The sequence below is a fragment of the Dendrobates tinctorius genome, unplaced genomic scaffold (assembly GCF_039654945.1).
Source record: "Dendrobates tinctorius isolate UK_male_01 unplaced genomic scaffold, ASM3965494v1 ptg000116l, whole genome shotgun sequence".
Taxonomy (NCBI): domain Eukaryota; kingdom Metazoa; phylum Chordata; class Amphibia; order Anura; family Dendrobatidae; genus Dendrobates; species Dendrobates tinctorius.
The window spans coordinates 13,244,108-13,269,119 of NW_027361784.1; the positions used below are offsets into that span (position 1 = coordinate 13,244,108).

The 25,012-nt window shown below is 41.8% G+C and overlaps 1 protein-coding gene across 8 annotated transcripts in view; it reads right to left on the reverse strand.

Moving 5' to 3' along the window:
- The window catches only part of CSMD3 (CUB and Sushi multiple domains 3), a 1,871,449-nt gene that overhangs the window by 666,049 nt on the left and 1,180,388 nt on the right, over positions 1-25,012 (reverse strand). For all 8 annotated transcript variants that reach the window (XM_073590214.1, XM_073590213.1, XM_073590210.1 and 5 more), the window contains 3 exons: positions 24,519-24,635; positions 9,344-9,559; positions 7,078-7,266 (listed from right to left, as the gene is read on the reverse strand). In XM_073590214.1, the coding sequence (XP_073446315.1) occupies positions 7,078-7,266; positions 9,344-9,559; positions 24,519-24,635 (522 nt within the window). The remainder of the gene's footprint in view (positions 1-7,077; positions 7,267-9,343; positions 9,560-24,518; positions 24,636-25,012) is intronic.

The following is a 25,012-nucleotide window of genomic DNA, read 5'->3' on the forward strand; positions in this document are numbered from 1 at the left end:
AAGACTAAAAAACAAAGTCGGCCTTCCGTGTCCCATCCGTAAGTAACAGATACCCACAGACTTCAGTAGCTGAATCTGATCTGCCAAGCGGATGAGAAAATGATGTGTTCTAAGCCTCACAAAACCAAAGACATGGACAAATTATTAAAATGAATATGTACATGCAGACTTGGACTGGCCCACAGGAGAACAGGCAAATCCTCCGGTGGGCCATTGTGCAGGAGTTGGCTGCCATCCTCTTATATGAGCATTACTTGGCACAATTCATATTATTCAATAAGTAGGGACAAAGGTAATATCCTATTTTTTAACAGTCTATCATTTATTGCTATATAAATTTGTAAAATAATTAAAATGTCACATTTGCTTGTAGCTAAACAGTGGACTTGTAAAACTGATGTTACTGGTGGGCCCTTGGCAACCCACTCTGACTCTGTGTGCATACACCAATGAAAATCTAAGGGTCTGTTTGTTGTCTATTTAAAAAAATGGACAGCACACAGGCTTGTACAATGCATGTGTGAATGTAGCCTCAAATTATTAAAAATGACTCCTGTTATGTCAGGTTTCGGCAACTAAATCTAAATTTTTTTTATTCACTGACAGTAGACAAAAGCTTCAAGTTGGGAGCAATTGAAAACAAGATGCAGATAATTAGTTATTATGTTTATGAAAATTGTAAAAACTAATTAAAGAATTGAATAACCACTTACCCATGCTGACAGTATAGATGGGGGAAGGCGCCTCTCTCTACCCCGACGCGCGTTTCCCCTTGATAAAGCCGTGGCGAGATGCACGTCGGGGTAGAGTGAAGCGCCTTCCCCCATCTATACTGTCAGCATGGGTAAGTGGCAATAAGAATCTTGAAAACTATGGGTATTAATTCTCCGTGATTTGTTTCTATACTTTTAGTAAACCGCTGCTGAGTTGAAACTGTGACTTCTTCCATATAGTTCCCCAGTGTGGTGTTTATAGACATAACTTGGGCATGATGCAATATATTGCACACTAGGAATTGTATGGTAGCTTTTTTATTCATGCGGTGCTTTCTTCTTTTGCCTATCTCACCTATTATTTGTAGGGGTGCTTTCTGGCCTCCTTGTTTTTCTGGATTGCTCTTTCCAACCACCTCATATATACTTATAAATGTATGATAATTTTTTTAATGAATTGTTATAATAAAGATTTATCTTTTATGTATTCTACAATCTCTCTTTGTGGTTTATGGTCACTCCAATTTTTCCTGTTGTATGCATTTCTCTAAATGCTAAGCTCTACATAACCCTGCCCACAACACTGATTGGCAGCTTTCGGTTTACACTGTGCATAGGCAGAAAGCTGCCAATCAGTGAGTTATACAGAGCTCATGAATATGTAGAACTACATAGCAGCAGATTTACTAGTCGTCCAGGGATAATCTCGTGCTGATAAAGCAGTGACTTTATAAAAATGACAGCAAGCAGCCTAGTGTCACAAATAATCAAGGTATTTGCCCCTACATATTCTGCTCTCAGATTAGGTAGAAAAAACCTGGTGACAGATTCTATTGTGGCTTTCAGTCACCAACAACACATAGAGGTCTTAACATTAGTGATTAAATAAAATACATTTCCACTGGCTTATTAAATTCTATATAAAACAATGTTTTGGATCCAAACTGACCATTTGTGGAGGGCTTTAAGTCATTTTTTGTCTTGTGTTTCTTTTTTTGGACTTCAGAATATGGCAGCAAATTTATCAAAATGGGGAAATGAGCTTTTGATGAATTGATGCAGATGAAATAAATTATATTTATGATTTGGCTCATTTGCTTTTCTGCACCTTTTTTGCAGTAAAGAAAAAGATGATTAAGCTTTAAAATGTTGCATATTTTCGACTGCATGCAAAACAACAAAATAAAACAAAAAAAGATTAGATTTCACTGGAATACAATTGTGCAAAAATTTAGTAGCTTGTTGAAGATTCACAAATGAAAAACTAAAATATCTGTAAAACCAAAACCATGACCATAATGATGAAGAAAAAAATGAGGATGAAATGAAGTAACACTATATTGCCACAGTTAGTCTTCAGTGAATTTTTGATATTGAAAATTTTCTACATCATTTCTCCACCTTTTAATCAAATTCGGTTACTTGCATTTTTGTCATTGTTTTTGATTTGGCTTTTTTCCTTGCATTCTTATCTTGTTTCTGAAACTGCGCCTTTTGTCTCTTGTTGGTATGTCATCTTGCAAATACTTTGTTTTTCATACTTTTTGGTATTTGGCTTTGACAGAATTTTATTACATGCATTTGTATTAGCACATTACACTAAAAATGCATATGCTTTTTTTGCCTGTGGATTTTCCACATCTAAAGCAATTCTATGGAAAAAAAAACTCCAGATATTTTGGATTTCCAGCATACATGGTGTTAAGTGTTGAGTTCCCACCACTGCACAGAGGGAATCTCAAGCCATATCCTCTGCGGTCTCGCATTCTTGTTCAGTCGCAGAGGTTCCTGCTCAGCAGAGACGTTGGTCCCAGCATCTTGCTCAGGCTAATGCTATGCATTTGGTTGCTGCTGCCACCCCAGATTCAGCTGTACCAACCAGCTTTAGTCAGTGGCGAGCAGACACTCCTGGGACTAGGTCCTGCATTTCTCCATCTGAGCATGCCCATGAGATGACTGCTCATTGGTGGTCGGAGGTCACATACTCAGGTCCTCAAGCAGCTCAGATTGGGCCATCAGCAAGGTTCTGGAAGGTTGCAGTTATAAAAGGATTGCACGGCCGCACTCTAGTATAGACCATATGGCGTGTGTGTTGTATGCACGTATGAATGTCTCTGGAGAATGATTCATTATGAAACCCCTACCCTTGGTATGCATGTGTTGTTCAGCCCTGCCAGCTAGTGCCTAGGCTGCAGGTAGGAGGCAGAGTCAGTGCCTAGCGTCAGGGCTAAATAGTGGCATACGCCATACACAATTAGTGCGCTAGAATCCTTAGTCAAGATTGGTGCAACTCCATGCGCTTAGTGGGTCTATTGAGGCTCTCACCCCGCATCTTTGGGGCTGAGTCTTGAGACCAAACATTAGCGCTGATTCAGCTGTGCCCTGCGACAGTGAACAGGGCACGGTATCTGAGCACTGCGATTCCGTCGCAACTACACACAGGGTGACGTTTAACTATCGTGTGTCCAATGCAATACTGTCATTTTGTTTCTGCCATTACCGAGCAGCAGTTATCATCTCTGCACGATGGACCCCAGGCTGCGAACGCACCTTATTACCAACTTTATATTGGTGCATTCCGCCAGCCCTAACACATGGCAGGTCAGTTTATGCAGCATAAAAAAGCACAGTGTGTATGAGATTTCAATAAATCCCATCCATTTTCCTGGAATTGTAAAACACTGTGTTTTTTTTCACAGCAAAAATGCACAACTTCAAAAACTCACCAAAAAGTCATGGTTGGAACTCAACCGAAAGGCAGCTTAAAATAGTGCACTCTAAAAAATGAAAAATGTTCAAACAAAAAAAGTAGTAAACTGTTTTAACTCCAAAGAATGTGTGCAAAAAATTATGAATATTGTCTTTTGTGTTGTCCAGAACTCTATAAATTAGTTTTAAGCAAATTTAACTAAACTGCAATTCCAAAAATAGCCTGATGAAGACGTGCTGTTTCTGTGGGTGGGGAGGGCTTTACATATTTTTGAGTATTTTGAAATGTACTATAATAAAGTCCCTTTTTTTCTTTTAGAAAATCAAGCACACTTTGATATACTATATATACTGTAGTGATTTGAGCCAAATGACAATCCTTGGTAAGGTGAGGTTGGGAATATAATGGGTGAGGAGTTTCAGAGTTCTTTTAAAGTTTTTCAAAGTTCTTTTTTTGACATTTTCCTCACACCACAGTTGGGCAGCAATGATTACTTGAAAGTGTTCATCAACCATAGGTACATAATGCCTCCAGCTCAGCTTTACTTGATGTCACAGCTTCTGCAGTTGTTTGAGGACATTAACTTTCCATTTCCAATGCTCCCATTTAGGATGAGAACTTTTCTCGGAGATGACTTGCCTGTGGGAGAGTTCCGTAAAGTGATCTTTTAAAACAAATTCAAAGAGGACCGTGATGGATGATGAAATTCGTGATTCTACAGACAGTAGCTGGTATTTCCTGCAATTTTTCGGTAATCGTGTGCAAGCGGAAACCAGATTTAGGTTTTAATGTAAAATCAGAAGGTTTAGGCATCAATTCAGTCCGGTCTTGCTATATCATAAAGGTGACAGATAACATTTAAGCAAAGTTATGGATTATTTCAATATCAAGGTCCATTGTGATAAATTAAATAATATGTAATATCATATTAAATCACAGTTATTTATACAATTGAGGATTATTATTTTTGTCTTGTGCAAGAAAAAAGAGGAATATTTTTTATTTTAAAGGGAAACTGTAACCAGGTTTATGCTTAACAGTCTGACATTAGCATAAAATAGCATCAGAGATCCTGATTTCAGTGCTGAGTCCCTTCCTGGGCTTCTTACAGCAGTTTTTATTAATCACTGATTTGTCTGCTGCAGCTCTGCTAGTCCTCTCAGCAATGAACTAAGGCTAAATCCACCCACACCAATGATTGACAGCTTTCTCCCTACATTGTGCATAGGCAGCTGCCAAGTAATAGTGGGACAGGGACAGCCAGAGCGTATGAAAGAAGAGATTACATAGCAGGAGGTTTTCACCAAGAGGACTGCCAGAGCTAGAGCAGAAAAAAACAGTTTTTATCAAACCTACAGTAAGGCTGGGTGCACTCGATCCAGAAATAGCAGCAGTGCATCCAAAGGGATGCCATCTATCGAATGTATGCTAAACCGCATAAAGAAAATTACATAATTTATTCATTAGTATTGATCCTTATGACCACTTCGGAACTGAATAAATGCAAGTGGCAGTTTTAAATTTTATTCACTGTAATTCTGCCAGCATAAAGTAAAGATATGTGCTAAAAAAAAACAAAATATTTACAGAATATAAAACTAAACTATGAATCTTGTGCTAGCAAAAAAAATTATTATTGGCATTAGGCAGTTTCTACATTAACGCAAACCATCAATCATTTAATGGGTTACTTACATCTTTTTTCTTATTAGGGTCGCTCACATGTTCAATATTTGGTCAGTATTTTATCTCATTATTTATAAGCCAAAACCATCAGTGGGACAATCACAGGAAAAGTATAATTGAAACACGTCACCACTTATGTATTTTTCACCCAACCCTGGTTTTGGCTTACAAATACTGATGAAAAAAAATTTGACCAAATACTGAACAGCTAGTTAATTGTTAGTGGCCATAACCTTGGATACCTAAGCTTCTGCAATTCCCTGTACATGGGGTAAGTGGCAGATTATCAGAGGAGCTGTACTTCATTTCTATTTGCTAATATTATTATGCCTACTGCATATTGGGATGTGATCTTGGAGATGGGAATGCTCCTTTAAGTTCCTCATCTTCTCCGCACCTTAGACGAGAGAATTGGATCACAATAAAATGACGCTCAGATAAAACTCTGATCAGAGTTTGAGCTGAATGTCATTACCATTATTAATCCAATTTGCTTGCTTAAAGAATATACGATTGTATGACCCTGCCCTTACTGATGGACTCTGCTTGCCAAACAATATATGATTGTGGGACCCTGGCCTTATACTGTAGTTGGGCTCTGCTCGCCAAAGAATACACGATTGTGTGACCCTGACCTTATAGTTGGACTCTCACAAGCACAAAGCGATAAGCACTGCCGTTACACTCCAGACACAAAATGCAAACCAATGTAGCCAAAACGTTGGAGGCAAATACACCTTGACCTTTGAGTGCTCACCCAATAAAGAAACAGCACTGCAAGTCCATAGATAGAGAATAAAGGGTGGCACTCACCGGTCTGTAAAAGTCAACATTTTATTTCAAACCCTCTTCGGCAGGACAGTGGAGAGCAGAGTGTGAGGACGATGGCCGTTTCATGCAATTGCGCTTCTACGGGTCATGACATTTTAAAGCTGACTGTGCACTTCATTTTACTGTTGGGCAAATGACTAGTTTCCAATTTGTGCATTATTTGGATATTCCTCAATGGATTGTGTCGTGGAGAGAAAAACTAAGCAGTTTGATTTCAACAAATCAAAATATTTTGTTCTTAGTTGAGAGAAGCTTTCACCAGAAATGTCTAGCAGTGGTTTACTAAACTCTTTTCATATGCTTGGCAGAATTCTGAAGTGCATTGCCAACTTAAAGTGTATCTGTAGTCTCAACTGACTTTTTAGCATAAGATCTGATATAACACAATTTCTGGCCTTAATATGATATGCAGCACACACAAATGATTCCTCCTATTCTGTTTCACATCCAGGGTGGAGCTGGAGATAAAATAAACTTATTAGAAAGCAGCTATATCATCTTTCTGACTCTCTCTTTCCCTCACTGCCCTCATGCCTCATTTTCCCTCTTTCCTCATTTTCCCTCTTTCCTCACCATAAATGTCAATGAGCAGATGTAATCTGAATTCTTAGTGAGCTGGCATTGTATTTTTGACCAATATGGATTTTAGCAGCTTTTCAGAGAAAATTATGCCAGGGAATAAAAAAGAAAATGGTTCAAACGTGGAGAAAGTAGCATATTTTGCTTGTGCAAAATTTGACTCATTCAGGAAAAATAGACTTCCTGGTTCTACATAGAGCTTAGAAGAATTTAACTAGTCAGTTTCTAATTATGTGATGTCATAGACCTAATGGAAAACAGAAGCATTAATTGGGTAGAAAGGAAAAATTAGCAATTGTAAGTATATAGTGCTATAAAACATGATGACTGCAATATATTATGAGGATACACATTTTGCTGGGAGTGTATCTTTAAGGGGACCATCCTAGCACTATGAGATTGGCCAGAGCGTACTATATGTAAAGAATAACAGTTAAAAAAATTCATGCAACAGAAAATTCTTCAAAAATTAATGTTAGCTTAACATTACAACTGTATTCAGCAAAATCCTTAATAGTGACTACACATACAAGCAAATGAAAGCAGCTGACCACGTACCCACACACCTTGGCAGAGGTGCACTCCACACACGACGTCCACCGCCAAGACATATAATTTCCAAAACTCCTTCCAGACGATACCCAGATGAACAGGTGAATGTTATCAGGTCACCTACTGCAAAATTATTCCCATGTCGCCTTCCATACTGTGGAATTCCTGGATCCTCACAAGGCTCAAGACTGTATTCTTTAATGAAAATAAAAAAAATCAATGTATGTGTTTTAATATCTAAAAAAAAATCACATTTTATATAGACGTTGTTGCTCTCTACTATATAATTGTCTAATTCTGTTTGTCTGTATGTTTGTAACGGAAATCCCGAGTCGCTGATTGGTCGTGCCCGGCCAGCAGCGACCCATCAGCGACAGGCGCAGTCTGGCCGCGAATTGGCGCGGAATTCAAACGACGCATGCCACCCCTACTGTCGGGAGATCTGCAGCACTAGCCGCTGTTCTCCCGATGGTTGCCATGAGTTATCTCCTACCGCACGGACGTCAGCGGCGACACAGATGACCGGTGCTAGCCTGATTGGTCGCAGCTGGCGGGACGCGACCACTCAGCGTCAGGTGCAGTCCACCCGCGAATTGCTGCGGGATTTGAACCACGCTTTTCTGATTGGTCAGGCCCGGCGACCAATCAGCGATATTGGCAAGGAATTTATCCCTCACTCACAATGCGACGTAGTTCACTCATCTTTACTGAACAAGTTCTGTCTTAAATCTTCATAAATAAACTACATACATATTCTAGAATACCCGATGCATTAGAATCGGGCCACCATCTAGTATTATACACTCACTGGCCACTTTATTAGGTACACCTGTCCAACTGTGTGTTAAGACTTAATTTCTAATCAGCCAATCACATGGCGGCAACTCAGTGCATTTAGGCATGTAGACATGGTCAAGACAATCTCCTGCAGTTCAAACCGAGCATCAGTATGGGGAAGAAAGGTGATTTGAGTGCCTTTGAACGTGGCATGATTGTTGGTGCCAGAAGGGCTGGTCTGAGAATTTCAGAAACTGCTGATCTACTGGGATTTTCACGCACAACCATCTCTAGGGTTTACAGAGAATGGTCCGAAAAAGAAAAAAAATCCAGTGAGCGGCAGTTCTGTGGCCGGAAATGCCATGTTGATGCCAGAGGTCAGAGGAGAATGGGAGACTGGTTCGAGCTGATAGAAAGGCAAGAGTGACTCAAATTGCCACCCGCTACAACCAAGGTAGGCAGAAGAGCATCTCTGAACGCACAGTGCGTCGAACTTTGAGGCAGATGGGCTACAGCAGCAGAAGACCACACTGGGTACCACTCCTCTCAGCTAAGAACAGGAAACTGAGGCTACAATTTGCACAAGCTCATCGAAATTGGACAGTAGAAGATTGGAAAAACGTTGCCTGGTCTGATGAGTCTCGATTTCTGCTGCGACATTGGGATGGTAGGGTCAGAATTTGGCGTAAACAACATGAAAGCATGGATCCATCCTGCCTTGTATCAACGGTTCAGGCTGGTGGTGGTGGTGTCATGGTGTGGGGAATTTTTTCTGGGCACTCTTTGGGCCCCTTGGTACCAATTGAGCATCGTTGCAACGCCACAGCCTACCTGAGTATTGTTGCTGACCATGTCCATCCCTTTATGACCACAATGTACCCAACATCTGATGGCTACTTTCAGCAGGATAATGCGCCATGTCATAAAGCTCGAATCATCTCAGATTGGTTTCTTGAACATGACAATGAGTTTACTGTACTCAAATGGCCTCCTCAGTCACCAGATCTCAATCCAATAGAGCATCTTTGGGATGTGGTGGAACGGGAGATTCGCATCAGGGATGTGCAGCCGACAAATCTGCGCCAACTGTGTGATGCCATCATGTCAATATGGTCCAAAATCTCTGAGGAATGCTTCCAGCACCTTGTTGAATCTCTGCCACGAAGAATTGAGGCAGTTCTGAAGGCAAAAGGGGGTCCAACCCCTTACTAGCATGGTGTACCTAATAAAGTGGCCAGTGAGTGTATATTATGCTACATATTATCTAGTGCAAAACAATATTATTTTTTAATTGCAGATATTTAGACATTTTAATGTGATCACTCATGGAAAACTTTAGACCACATTGAGGTTGCTCTTTACTGACTGATTGAACTACCTGATAAACAATACAAATTATGCTCATATTTCTATAAACTATTGTTATATTACTTTTTTAAACATTGTAAAATATGTCCATCCGATAATAAATGTTGAATTGACTTCACATCCTTACCGGAAAAGGTAATGTTGAATCCTTCATATGATATTGAAAAATCAGAAATAAAACGTAACTGAGCTCTGAAATTTCCATAGAGACCTGCATTAATTGCTGCAGGGAGCTCGGAGCCAGTGAGTCGTGCCAGTGGCTGCGTAAAACTGCCATTTTCTGTGATTAGCAAGTAGTCATGAAGATCTTCCAGATGAAAGGTGTGAAAGGTGAACTGTACTCCTGAAAGAGTAAAATAGATTTAGAAATGCTGATCAAGCTTATCAAAAACTCAAAATCGCAGAACAATACAATATGGTAGCATAGTACCGTATATACAAGGAATATAATATAAATTAAAATATGCACAAAACACAGGAACTGAGAAATAAATGACTATGTTATATTCATAAATATCATTGTGGTGGAAACCTATTAAATCAAGACTAATCAAAGCATATGATCATTAGGGATAGTGCAGACAACCGTGTTTTGGTCTGAATCCAATTCTACAAAAACCTGACCAATGTTATTATATAGGGCAGTGCACATGTTCATTTTTTTCTCGGACAGCTATTATCGGACTTAAAAAATCACTGCGTGCCCAAGTTTGATCCAATTTTCAGATCATACTAATCTATGCAAGTCAAGGAAACCATCGGACTGCACTCAAATCACAACTGAGTGTAGTAAGATTTCCAAGCACTTACTGAATGGAGAAAATGTAGACATTTTTTCTCTGTCTTCTCCTCATCCAAGAGAATCTAAGCACCCTATGCTGACACTCTGATCAAATTACGATAGAGTGTAATTTGCATAATCTACCCGATTATCTCCAATTAAAAAATACACCGTTATCTGCACCTGTCCTTAGGTGGGACACTTTTAAAATTGTTTGTAACATGCTGTTTTATAACACCATTAAATTATACAGTATATACCAAAAACATCAAGGACAACAATGTGACTAGACTTAAAAGCCAAACCATGGGTCAACCAAAGCACAAAAAGAACATTGTATCATCAGGGGTATATACCAAAAGGAAAGAAACAAATAACGATCATATAGCTCAGGAGTAATGAAAAAGCACAAATTGTTTCTAGATAGAGTTGAGCGAAACGGGTCGGTCAAATTCAAAAGTAGCCGACTTTAGCTAAAGTCGGGTTTCGCCGATCGAAACCCGACCATAGCGTGAGGTCGGTCATGAGGTCGCCGATCAGAGCGCCAAAGTCACGTTTCAAATAATGCTTCCAGCGCCTTTTCTCAGCCCATGATGGAGGATGCACACTGTGGGCAACGCGATGACATGTGCAGTGGCCACCACCAGCTTAGAGAAGAGCATTGAAGTGATTGGCTGGCTTTGTGTGGCATCACAGTGGGTATAAAAGGCCGTGACCACCGACCGCCATCTTACCTCTGCCGATCTTACAATAGGGAGAGGTGCTGCTGCTGCTGATTTTGAATAGGGAGAGTGTTAGACAGGCAAGAAGAAAAAAAATTGCTTCTGCTGCTAGCGCTTTTCACTGTACAGTTAGTATGCAGTGAAAGGGGAGGATTTTTGTTCTGTGCAGCGCTGGTGATGATTAGGCTGCCTTTTAAGGCTACCTGCTAGCTGCATTGCTGTGTGCACACAACTGTTCAAACTGCTTTTTTCAAAGCACTCAAACTTTTATTATTTTGCTCTGGTTAGTTACTGAGCGTTCATTATTTCACACACCGTATAGTGGTGTATGCTCCTCACACACTACCGTGTACTGGCTGGTATCACGGACAAATAGAAGCTATCTGGGTGTGACTCTGGAAAAACAAGCCAAAGAGTTTTTCCATTTTTCCAGACCTACACCTTATAGAGCTGTTCGCTAAGTAGCAAGGTGGTAAGGACGCCTGCCCCAGCTACGGCTTCAACAACTATCCCCCAAATGGCATCCAGATCGCAAAGGTATACATAGCGTGGAAAAATGTCCAGTCCACAGCCTCTCGACTTGGTGGAGTTTTCTGAGGAACCATAGCCAATCACGAAAAAGAGGAGCAGAACAACGGTTGGGTGGGTTTTCATGTTTAGTCAGATGTGTGTGATGTGCAGCAGCAGCAGCTCCAGGGCTCAGTCACATCTCTGCATTATTAGCGGGGACCCCCAATGCACTGATTCCCCCGCAGTATGTCGGCTGCACTCCTTTGGACAGATGCTGCACAAGGTCCTGGTGGCCCTCTCCGGACCGGCCCCACATGGGCAGCAGCCTGTGGCCCCTCTTCTGTCACAGAGCCTGGAGCTGAGAGCACTCCTTCTGCAGTTGGCAGTGTTGCACACGAGGTGTCCCACTATCGAACAGCTAGTTGGAATCGTCAGCAGACTGTGTTAAAGATGACGTCTTTGGGCGACAACAGACACACCGCGGAGGTACTGGCCGACTACTTGCAGCAACAAACTGAGTCATGGCTGGGCAGTCTACATCTTGAGGCAGGAAAGATAGTTAGTGATAACGGCCGTAATTTTGTGGCAGCCATAGCCCGTGGAAAACTCACACACATACCTTGCCTTACTCACACTTTGAACCTGGTGGTGCAGTGCTTCCTTAATAATTATCTGGAGTTAACATCCCTGCTACATAAGGTGCGAAGACTGTGCTCACACATTCTTCGCTCAAACGTCCACTCCACTCGTATGCAGAAGCTGCAGCGATTGCTCCACCTCCTCAAGCACCGCCTAATCATAGATGCTGCAACAAGGTGAAACTCCACCCTGCACACGGTTGAGAGGCTGTGTGAACAGAGGCAGGCTGTAATGCATTTGTGGGAGGATACACGGGCACGCAGTATGAGGGAAGACATGGAATTTTCAGGTGTGCAGTGGTCAAAGCTGAAAGACCTCTGTAAAGTCCTTCAGTGTTTTGAGGAATGCACACGGCTGGTAAGCGCAGACGACACCATCATAAGCATGAGCATCCCACTTATGCGTCTGCTCATGCAAAGTTTGATGCACATTAAGGATCAGGCATCTGCAGCGGAGGAGGAGGAGGGAAGCCTTGATGACAGTCAGCCATTGTCTGGTCAGGGAACTGTCCTGGATGAGGTGAAGGAAGAAGAGGAAGAGGAGGAGGATGAGGGGGATGATTATTTGGGGCAGGAGGATGCTTCTCAGGGGGCAAGAGAACATGTGGGCATGCCAGTGTCAGGTACAGTGTTTGTGCGTGACTGTAGGGATGTGGATTTGCCAGAAAGTGCTCCTCTACCCAGCAGTGGCAGTGCAGCATTGACACCTGGAACATTGGCCCACATGTGCGATTATGCCTTGCGGATCCTAAAAAGGGACCCGCGCATTGCCAAAATGATGAGGGATGATGACTACTGGCTGGCCAGTATCCTTGATCCACACTACAAAGGCAAATTACACAACATCATGCCACAGGAGAACCTAGAGATAATATTGGCTAACAAACAAGCAACTCTGGTAAACCGTGTGTTTGAGGCTTTCCCAACACACAGCAGCGGTGCTGGTTCTCCCACGAGCCATAGTGGGCACAATGGAAGAGGTGTTTGTGGTGCACACAGCTGAAGTGGCATTGGAGAAAGGGGTTTAATGACCATGTTGTGGAATGATTTCTCAAGTACCGCTCACACGACTGCTAATACTGCATCGATTAAAAGTGACAGAAGACAGCAGTTGTCAACTATTGTTACAAACTACTTCTCCACCCATATCGATGTTGTCCCTCACAGGTCATTCCCCTTTGACTATTGGGCCTCTAAACTGAACACCTGGCCTGAATTGGCACAATATGCCTTACAGGAGCTCGCTTGCCCTGCTGCTAGTGTGTTATCTGAAAGAGTCCTCAGTGCTGCTGGATCAATCCTGACAGAAAAAAGGACCCATCTTTCAACCCAAAATGTTGTTGATCTAACCTTCATTAAAATGAACCATGCATGGGTTTCAAAGGATTTTGTCCCACCTTCCCCTGATGATACATAGGTTGCCAGAAAACTGCCTCGCTTTTGTCCTCCTCTTCCTCGGACTTGCCCAATTCTGCCCTTTGCAGCAGCTGAATGTCCAGCCAACACATCAACATATGCCATTTTTTAAAGCTCCCTAACTGGGCTGCCCCCCCTTAATGGCTGTGGTCAACACCTGGCGCACCCAGGCAAGTGTCGTTGCTTTTCAAATTCTGGTGTAATACATAGTGAGCCTGTGAGTACCTGTGTCTGATGCCGGAAGTATAGACGGAAAATTACAATTAACCCTAGAATAGATACACCTGCTATGTGCTGATACAGTACCTTTGCTCCAAATTTTGTATTACGGTATCATCCATACTGAGTGAGCATGTGTGATTTACGCCTTCTATATACACGGTGAATCGGAGATACCAATTTTTACCCCATACTCGATACAGCTTGTATCTTGTTATACAGTACCTTTGTTCGACATTTAGTATTAAGGTAAAATCCATACTGAGTAAGCATCTGAGAGTGACTACGGGACTATTTTTACGGAGATTTCAATTGTACCCTATAATATATATGCTTGCTATCTTGTTATCCAGTACCTTTTTTTACAACATTTTTTATTATGGTCAAACCCAGACTGAGTGAGCATCTGAGGGTAACTCCGGTAATATATACCGAGATTTCAAATTTGCGCTTCTGATACAGTAACCTTTTTAACTATTCAGATTCTGGTGTAATCCATAATGAGCCTGTGAACGTCTGTCTGTTACTCCGGCAATATATTAGGAGCTTTAAGATTAACCCAACACTGTATACAGCTGTACGCTTGTGTTACATTACCCATTTACAGCTTTTCATATTCTTGTGTAATCCATACTGGGCCTGAGAGCATTTGTGTCTGCCTCCTGAAATGTATACGGAGATTCAGAATATATACACTATACTATATATACCTTGCATCTGGTGATACTCTACCCTTTTTCAACTTTTTATTTTACTGAGTAATCCATACTGAGCCTGTGAGCGTCTGTGTATGAATCATGAAATATATATGGAGATTTACTGTTATCCCTAGACTGTATATAGCTGTACACTTCTGATACAGTACCATATATCTGCTGGTATTTTGGGTCCATTTTCCAAAACATGAGGAAGTATGGTGGAAGAGGATGCGGACGTGGGCTGGGGGGCCACCTGGTACTGATGGTAGTGGTGGTGCATTTGCTGGTAGTGCCAAAAACACAATAGCAGCAAAGGCAGGAGGTGTTGAGCCTGCATCATGGTGTAGCTCTGGAAGGCCTCTAAGGCTCCGTTTTCTGGGAGTAGGTAGACTGCTTTTAAAGCTGGAGCATCAGGAAATGTTTTTGGCTTACATTGCTGAAACAGCCTCCAGCTCTATCGCCTCCTCTTCTGAAGTTTAACAAAATGCAAGCACTGAGTCGTAACTGCAGGCTTCTGGTCAAGAGCAACCCCTTTCCTTGTGTCCTTCATCCACACCAAAAGTGAAGAATGCGGCAGCACACACTTCAGATTACTCCATGGAGCTCTTTTCACATACCATGCCTGGGTTAATTAAAAATGGGGCCCCATCATATACTGAGGCATTCCAAATGGGGGACATCAGACACTGGAGCAGCATTTACGGGGCCCATTATACACTGAAGCATTAAGAAATGGGGCCCATTATATATGGATCATTATTAGGGCCCATCATACACTGGAGCATCATCCATGAGGCCCATCATGTACTGGAGCATTCCAGATTGGGGACATCAGACACTGGAGCGGCATTTATGGGGCTCAATATACACTGGAGCATTAGAAATGGGGCCCATTATATATGGAGCATTATTAGGGCCCATCATACACTGGAGCATCATCCATGAGGCCCATCATATACTGGATCTTTATAAATGGGGCAGATCAGACACTGGAGCAGCATCTATGGGGCACATGATACACTGGAGCATTAGAAATGGAGCCCATTATATATGGAGCATTATTAGGGCCCATCATACACTGGAGCATCATCCACGAGGCCCATTATATACTGGAGCATTATGTGGAGCTCATCATATACTGTACGGAACATTATATGTGACCTATTATTCTGTATGGAGAAATATATGGGGCTCATTATTCTGTATGGTGCACAATGTGGTGGCCATAATACTGCATGGAGTAATATACTGTCCTTTTTTTGAGCTATTGTACAATTTAAAATAGGTCAGTCATGTCATGTAAGCAGTGAAGTATTTGTCATTGTACTATGCCTATATTTCTGTGCCATATCGGAGCATCATGAGTTGTGGTATGTGTTAAAGGGGTGCACTGACACTCTTTGGCCCCTGGCACATGAAAACCTGGAGCCAGCCCTACCCCCGCACAAATTTAGCCAAATAACCCCCAGTTTTCAATGTGTAACTATTATTATGAAGTAAATTAATGTAGACAAGCTTCAGTAATAAGAATTAATGTTTTTGGCATTGAAATGGGCACTGTAGGTGTGTTTACTGTCCTCCACTCCCTGCCGACTTTGCTTCCCCATTGACTTGCATTGGATTTCATGTTTCAGTCGGCCTCCGACTTTTCCCTATAGTCGGCCGATTTCGTTCGACCTGACTTTTGCGAAAGTCGGGTCCACTCTAAAAAAGGCAAAGTCGCTCATCTCTATTTATAGACATCCAAAGTAAGAGTACAAGTTGAATAAGGGGAAGACCACAAAGGGCATACGTGCAATTTACAGAGAATGAGATGTAGTGCACTGGTAACAGTCAATATAGATTATCTTAATTACAGTTGGCTAATAGCCATACTTTTTAAAAAACGGTCCAGACTATATGCCCCATAGTATATATTTCAATCATCTGGAAATCGCAAGCTATCTCATGTATGCAGGAAGAGCACAGCAGTGCTTATAGGTAAAAAGATGCATATAATGCAGTATTATTATTATTTATTTATATAGCACCATTGATTCCATGGTGCTGTACATGAGAAGGGGTTACATACAAATTATAGATATCATAGATATCACTTACAGTGAACAAACTAACAATGACAAACTGATACAGAGGGGAGAGGACCCTGCCCTTTCGGGCTTACATTCTACAGGATGGTGGGGAAGGAGACAGTAGGTTGGTGGGTTGCAGCAGTTCTGGTGTTGGTTGAGGCGATATCTCCGGTAGTGATGAGGAGGTAGCGGGGTAATTGCAGAATTTAAGCTTTCATTAAGAGGTGGCTTTTCAGGTTCTGCCTGAAGGATCTGAATGTGGTTGATAGTCGAACATGTTGGGGCAAAGAATTCCAGAGGATGGGGGATATTCGGGAGAAGTCTTGGAGGCGGTTGGGTGAGGAGCGAATAAGTGTGGAGGAGAGAAGGAGGTCTTGGAGGATCAGATATTATGTGAGGGAAGGTATCAGGAGATTAGTTAAGAGACAAATGGGGGAGACAGGTTAAAGATGGCCTTGTAGGTCAGTATTAGTAATTTGAACTAGATGCGCTGAGGGAATGAGAGCCAGTGAAGAGATTTGCAGAGGGGAGAAGCGGAAGAGTAGCGAGGAGAGAGTCGGGCAGCAGAGTTAAGGATGGATTGGAGAGGTGAGAGGGTGTTAGCAGGGAGGCCACATAAAAGGATGTTGCAGTAGCCGAGGAGGGAGACGATGAGGGCATGCACAAGCATTTTAGTAGAATGAGGGTTAAGGAAAGGACAGATTCTGGAAATGTTTTTTAGCTGGAGGCGACAGGAGGTAGAAAGAGCTTGGATGTGTGGTTTGAAGGGCAGGGTAAAGTCAAGGGTCACTCCAAGGCAGTTGACTTCGCTACAGGGGAAAGCATGATGTCATTAGTTGTGATAGATAGGTCAGGTAAGGAAGATCTGTGAGATGGAGGAAAGATGATGAGTTCAGATTTGTCCACATTGAGCTTGAGGAAGTGAGAGGAGAAGGAGGATATACACTCAGGGATTCTGGACAGTAGAGAGGTGACATCTGGGCCACAGAGGTAGATCTGAGTGTCATCAGCATAAAGGTGGTACTGGAATCTGTGGGATTTTATGAGTTGCCCAAGGCCAAGTGAACAGATTGAGAAGAGTAGGGGTCCTAGAACAGAGCCTTGGGGGACTCCAACAGAGAGAGGGTGGAATGAGGAGGTAGTGTGGGAGTGGGAGACCCTGAATGTGATGTTTGAAAGGTTTGAGGAGATCAAGGATTGGGTGAGGTCTTTGATGCCAAAGGAGGAGAGGATTTGAATTAGGAGGCATTGGTCAACTGTGTCGAAAGCAGAGGACAGGTCTAGAAGCAGGAGTATAGTGTATTGTCCGTTTGCTTTGGCTGCAAGTAGGTCGTTATTGATTTTCTTCAGGGCTGTCTCAGTGGAGTGATGGGGTGGAAACCAGATTGTAGGTTGTCAAAGAGCAAGTTAGATGAGAGGTGGGAGGAAAGTTCAGCATGGACGTGCAGCTCCTGGAGTTTGGAAGCTAATGGGAGCAGGGATATTGGGCGATAGCTGGACATAGCGGTTGGGTCGAGGGTTGGATAGGCGTGATTGTGGTATGTTTGAAAGCAGAAGAGAAGGTACCAGAATTTAGTGATAGGATGAAGAGATGGGTTAGGGATGGGATAAGTGTGGTGGTGGGGTTGGGGAGGAGGTGGGATGTGTCGAGTGCACAGGTTGTGAGGTTAACACACATACCTCACTTGAACACCATAGGGAGAGAGTAAAGGGGGGTCCAGCAGCACACACGTCATGACTAGACTTAAAAGTCAAACCATGGGTTAGCCAAAGAACAAAAAGAACATTGTATCATCAGGGGTATGAAAGTTTAAGCTTAGGCTTCCAGACCCATTAGATAGCTGTCTGCTGCACATTTATATAGTTGATTTGACAGCTAGCATTCCTAAGTCCAGACTAGCGATGAGATAATATAGAATTGAGTTATATTCAAATTTTACAAAAATCTGCATTTGCCAAAAAATAAAAAAAATCTTATCTCACTTATTTGGCCCCACATCTTCAGCTCAGCCCGTCTTATACTCACCTCATCTCTTTTGTTTCTCTGTTCCTCTTTACCAGTCCACTCTTTGCAGCATCTTCTGATCACTGCCGTGGTGCAAAAAATCACTGGGTTTCCCACATTGTGCCAGGACTTCCAGCTCCGATGAGGCTGGGAATGGTTCTGCACATGCTCTCACAAAGACCTGGTGCATGTCATGATGTCATGACCTTTTGTGCGAATGTAAGGTTTTGTTTCGCCTAGTGTGACCTGGAAACCCTACACACCAGTGACACATGTGATTTGATAACTAAGGGTTCTCTCAAAGTTTAGGTGCTGCACCCTTGGATGCCAGTGGCATTGTAGTGTGGTGAATGAGACAAATAAGGAAGCAAAAGAGGCCATTATAGATAACAACGAAAACCCTTTTACTGAGGTAGGTGGTTCTTGAAAGACATAACAAGCAAATGGCATCAGAGAGTGAGCTAGTGGGGGAGGGAGGACAGCGCATGGTATAAGGGAATTGGGAGAAAATTTCCTGTCGGATATGGTCATTTTTTTCTTTGAAATAATTGGCCAGATTGTCAGTGCAGAGATCCACAGTTGAAGTCTGCACTCTTGGGTTGAGCAGGGAATAAAAAGTGTCAAAGAGATGTTTAGGGTTATTGGATTGTGAAGTGATGAGGGTGTTTGGAGAGGTGAACGGCAGTGTTGTATGTTTTAAGCATAAACTTATAATGGATGAAATCTTTGGGTAGCTTGGATTTTCTCCACAGATGTTTGACGCACCTGGAGCACTGCTGTAGGAAACGTGTTTGCAGAGTGTGCCAGGGTTATTGCCAGGGTTGACACCGTCTGTGCTGAGTTATTCTATGTATAGGAGGTGCAGCTTCAGCCAAGGCACTTGCAGTGTTTCATTATAATGCTTCATTGCAGAATCAGGATATGAGAGTGAGGAGATAGGGGCTAATCATGACTGCCTGTTCTTCATAAGGTTTTGGGTGTTAATGGCCTCTATATTTCTATTACTGTGGGAAGTGGGAGTGACCTGAGCGGTATGGCAGTTCTTAACCAAGAATGAAAGAAGGTTGTGGTCAGAGAGTGAGTGAGGGGAGATTGTAAAATGATACACTGAGCAAAGCGTGGGAGAACACAAAGTCGAGGGAATTTCTGTCTTCCTGAGTTAGCAGGCTGTGAAAGGTGAAAGGAGGATGCTAGAGATAAAAGATGAGTAGCAGATGGGGAGAGGGGAAGAGCAATGGGGATGTTGAAGCCTCCCATGATGAGGTTGAGGATGTCACAGGAGAGGAAATGTGGTAGCCAGGTGGCAAAGTGATCCAGGAACTGATGGGAGGGTCCCGGAGGACAATAGACCACCGCCACTCACTTGAGGAAGGGGATGTATAGTCTGACAGCTTGAACCTCAAAAGAAGGGAAGATAAGTGAGGGTACTTGAGGGATAACCTGAAAGGTAAATTTGGGTCATAGGAGCAGACCAAAACCTCCTCCTGCTCTGTCTTTCGTTCTTGGGGTATGAGAGAAGTGTAGTCCACCATATGAGAGTGAAGCAGCAGTGGTGGTGTCTGACTGCTGGATCCAGGTTTCAGTAAGAGCCAGAAGGTTAAGAGAATCAGAAAGGAAGAAGTTGTTGATGAAGGAGATTTTATTACACACTCAGCGACAATTCCAAATGGCAAAATTAAAAGAGACAGAAGGCATGCAGGGAATATTATGGTAAAAAAGAATCTGTCTATCAAGTTGAACAATGGGAGGTATAAGGACATGGATGAAGGAAACTCAGGAGTTGTCTCAAAATGAGCATCTAGGAATAAGAAAGGAGTTAAAGATTTTTTTTATATGTGTACGAAAAAAATTCTAAAAAAATGGCAGGAATGAGAAGAGCATTTCTATTCATTACAGTTGTTTCTTATGCTAAAAATCAAGTTTTAGCTTTAGCAGTTGGAAGTCTTATTACAGCAGCTTCCAGAAGTAAGATGTTTGATTCTTTAATGTTTACATAACAACTGCAATTTCAACCCATTTCCTGATGCTTCTCGATGAGCACTGGTGGAATTAAACTTTGCCCTCTTTAGCGCTTATCACCTGCAATAGGCAATGATTTGTGATGAGGCTCATCAACAGATGGCACTTAGAACTTTATAAGTGAGCAGCTCAAAATAAAAAGAAAATTAAAAAAGGAGCGGGTTCTAGGTTAAAATTTTGAAGGAAAAAAGTAATGGAAGAAAGTAGGATGTGAAAATTGACTTTTTTTCTGCTGAAGCATTCAGCAGAGAAAAATAGCTATAACTGGGAACTGAGCCAAGATCATGGGCATAGATGAATTTGTGCATGTGTGTGAATGCGTATGTGACAGTGCTGTGATTTAAAAGGCTAGGGTGCACAAAACTAAAAATTGTATCTCAGCAAGGTTACTGTAAATGCGTGCAACATCAGTCATATGGTGCACAAAGTGGCTTCATTTGGCAGGTGTGGCTGGTCCAAATCCCATTTTTCACGGCTTCATACTTAACAAACATGTGACCTGAACATAATTTAAACAGAGTCTTAAACATTTCCGATTATCAATCTCACGATCTACACTTTTACAAAAGCCATTGAGTGGTATTTTTTTTTATTATCTCAACAGATGACAAAGTTGTAAAACTGAGTGAACCGAATATTGACTCATTTATGGGTAATTGAAAATAAAAAAGGCTCCCTCACCCCAAACCACCGCAATATTGAATATTTGAGGAGCACAAAAAAGTTAAGTCTCTGCTGACAACCATGGAATTTTTTCATGGGTAACGGAGAAAATAATTTCCATTATGCTAATCATATTCTGACCGGAGTTCGATCAGAGTGTGATCACAATGTGATCCGATTTTCAAGAATAAGAACATGGAAAGAAAAATTCATTATCTCCATTCTCTCAGCCTGTGAAAATTAGATCTCTATTGGATGTTGTCAGAGTGCAGTTGATTTTTCCACTGATTCATTGACTTGCATGGTCAAGTGCGATTCAAATATTTGATCAAACTCGGACATGTTGCAATTTTTTTCCACAGACAGACTCAGTCTGAGACCAGGGTAACTCTTGTGAGTAACTCGCATGAGTCTGGCATCTCAATTCCTGACATTGCCGCCGGCACTCGGGACCGGAGAGCTCAGCTGCATAGAAATATATGCAGCTGCACACTCTTGTCCCGAGTGCCGGCGGCAGTGCCAGGTACTGAGATGCGAGACTCGTGTAAGTTTCTCGCAAGTGTGACCCCGGCGTGAGAAAACAATCAGGCTTGTGCACTGCCCCATAGAATGATATTGGTCTAAGTGAGATCCAATGTTTTGTCAGATCGCATTAGGACTAAAAATACAGTTGTATGCATGAGCCCTAATTGTTGCAAAAAAGTTGCTTAATTTTTTTTGTAACGCCACTAACTCTTTGGATCAAAGTTCCACACAAGTATTATTGCTGGTGGACATAAAGAAATGTGGTCAATAAAGAGATAATACAATAATCTCGATGATGTGCCTTGCATTGATGTCATATTTAAACTTCTTTATTTCATAAATGCTGTTGATGAACCTAATTCTAGAGAAGAGAGAGAGAGAGGATTCAAAAAGATTTAAATAAACTGGAGAAGTGGGCAGCAACTAACAGAATGATTTTTAACAGGGAAAAATGCAAAGTACTACATCTGGGCAATAAAAATGAAAAAATCATAAAGAATGGGAGGAATAGGGCTAAGCAGCAGCATATGTGAAAAAGACTTGGGTATACTAATAGATCTCAGACTGAATATGAGTCAACAGTGTGATGCAGCAGCAAAAAAGGCAAATGCAATTCTAGGATGTATTAACAGAAACATACAGTCTAGATCATGTGAAGTCATTATTGCCCTCTACTCCTCTTTGGTCAGACCTCATCTGGAATACTGTGTCCAGTTTTGGGCACCACCTTTTAAAAAAGACATCAGCAAACTGTAGCAAGTTCAGAAAAGAATGGTGACTGGTCTGCAAACCCTGTCTTATGAGGAAAGATTGCAGGATTTGGGAATGTTTAGCTTGCAGAAGAGAAGACTGAGAGGAGACTTAATAGCTGTCTACAAATATCTCAAGGGCTGTCACATTGTAGAAGGATCACCTTTATTCTCATTTGCACAAGGAAAGACTAGAAGCAAAGGGATGAAACTGAATGGGAGGAGACACAGATTAGATATTAGAAAAAACTTTTTGACAGTTAGAGTGACCAATGAGTGGAACAGGCTGCCATGAGAGGTGGTGAGTTCTCCTTCAATAGAAGTCTTCAAACAGAGGCTGGACAGACATCTGTCTGGGATGATTAAGCGAATCCTGCTTTGAGCAGGGAGTTGAACCAGATGGCCCAGGAGGTCCCTTCCAACTCTATGATTCTATAAACCTTCTAAAAATTTGACCACACTCTTATAAATGTTAACCAAGTCTACATTATATCTCTTTCTTCTGTGGTCTCTGTCATAACTGAGATTTTTCTCTCAATGCGAAAGTAAAAAAAAAAGGTAAAAACAAAACAATGATGTTACTCTTAATATAGAGCCATTTCAGTAAAAACCTTTTAACGCTGTCTATCAAAGACATAGGGATGATCTTGAGATAATGTAGAGCGGGAGCGGTGTAGCTCTAATTATGACTTCTTTCAATTTAACAGCTTTCACAACATGAGTGCACATAATCAATGCAGTGCCATCAGCTGCCTTGTTCTTCATGCAGCTACTTAATGCAGTGTGCAATTCTCTTAATAGAGACAAAACAACTATCTTGAGAAAGTATGCAAAACCTGATACTTAGTAGCATGGATAGGAAACTCATTCCCTCTTATTTTCTTTATAGTGATGGCTGTAACAGTAACTTTGGTCTTAAGAATATATTAGCTAACAAAAATTAATACACTGTAGACACCATTAAAACTGCAGCGGTATTTAACATTTGATGCTAAAAGACAGAATATTTCCATCTGTAAACGTTTAAAAACCAAATTCCAGATTTTTAACTTACATATTCACCTATAGTTACATTAATATCAATCTGAGAGCATCCCACTGGCAATTATTGATGAATCAACCTGCCAAATATTTATGTATCCATTTACTCACTGTTTAAAGAAGCACTCCTCCCATCAAAGTTTTTGTTCGTTTAATACATTGCAATCATCATATCATATTGCACTGTGTATTTGCAATTGCTTATTTTGCCTTTTTACCCAGTAAATTCATCTCATTTCTCTTATTCTCTGCTCTTTGAAAAAATGTGAAGTCTTTTAACCTACATGAGTCATTACCCTCTTTAAGCCCTAACTCAGCTGCTCCACTCCTCTTCTCTGCCAGGGACTTTTGCAGTGACTGATGATTCATGCAGGAAAAATACATTTCTTGTTTCTACATTGCACTTAGAAAAATTCAGCTAAACTGTTTTTAATCATGTGATGTGCAAATAAAGTCCGTGGAGCCTCATTTAAAAGTCTCAAACATGGGACTAGCCAGATCTTCCTCCATGGAAGGACCCAGCCAAGGGGTGGCTCCTTTCGGAAACCACCATTACCACCATATTAAGTGGCCCTTTAAGTCAATATCCAGCTATTTACGAGTTTACAGATATGACAAGGGAAATACCAAGGCCAGGTATCCATCCACAGACAGCTGTTTCGTGGGGGTTGCCCCTCATCAGTGTGGAGTAGGATTCTGACTAGGTGGGAGCAATGCCTAGTAGACCAACATCACGAAACAATCACTGACCTCAGGGAGACTAGTCAAAGAAAACACTGCAGCAGCCGGCAAAGGCGCTCAATCAGTGAAATCCTAGGTGTAATGCTCCCTGGGAAATACAAATATGCAAATAAAGTCCGTGGAGCCTCATTTAAGAGTCTCAAACACGGGACTAGCCAGATCTTCCTCCAGGGAAGGACCCAGCCAAGGAGTGGCTCCTTTCGGAAACCACCATTACCACCATATTAAGTGGCCCTTTAAGTCAATATCCAGCTCTTTACGAGTTTACAGATATGACAAGGGAAATACCAAATCATGTGATGTCATAAACATAACGGAAAAGAGAAGAATTATCTGGGTAGAAAAGCAAAACGAGCAATTGTAAGTACACAGTGCTATATAATATGATGACTGCAACATATTAAGAGGATAAAAAATTTGGTTGGAGAAGGAGTGCTTCTTTAAATTAATCAAGTCTACCTGATTGATGCTAAGTGATCGCATACAATCTTGTCATATATTACCTTTTCCATGGGTCACTTCTATGGTCCATGTACAATTCAAAGAGTTTGGGTAGAATTCCGGATATCCTGGGGATAGAATAGTGCCGCTGGGACCTCTTACATCTCCACCACACAATGCTAAGGGGGAACAAAAAGGTAATGATGGTTAGATAACATAGATATATATGTAGCTTTATGAAAGGAACATAGTAAAATTATTTTAATGTATTCTGACCCTTCACAAGGGCTTCATCACGCTCCTACACAGGTGTACTGATCTGCCATGTTGAGGGTAGAGCAAAATACTGCAGTGTGCAGGCACTGGGCCTCTCTGACCTTTCCCGGTGCCTGCGCACTGCAGTACATTGCTCTGCCCTCAACAGGGCAGCTAAGTACATCTGAGCAGGAGCGTGATGCAGAGCAGACTGTGTGGATGATGCAGGGACAAGTCATACATATGAAGCAAGAAGGAGGACGGCATTGCAAGAAGATGGGAGGCGCCAGACCAAAAAAGG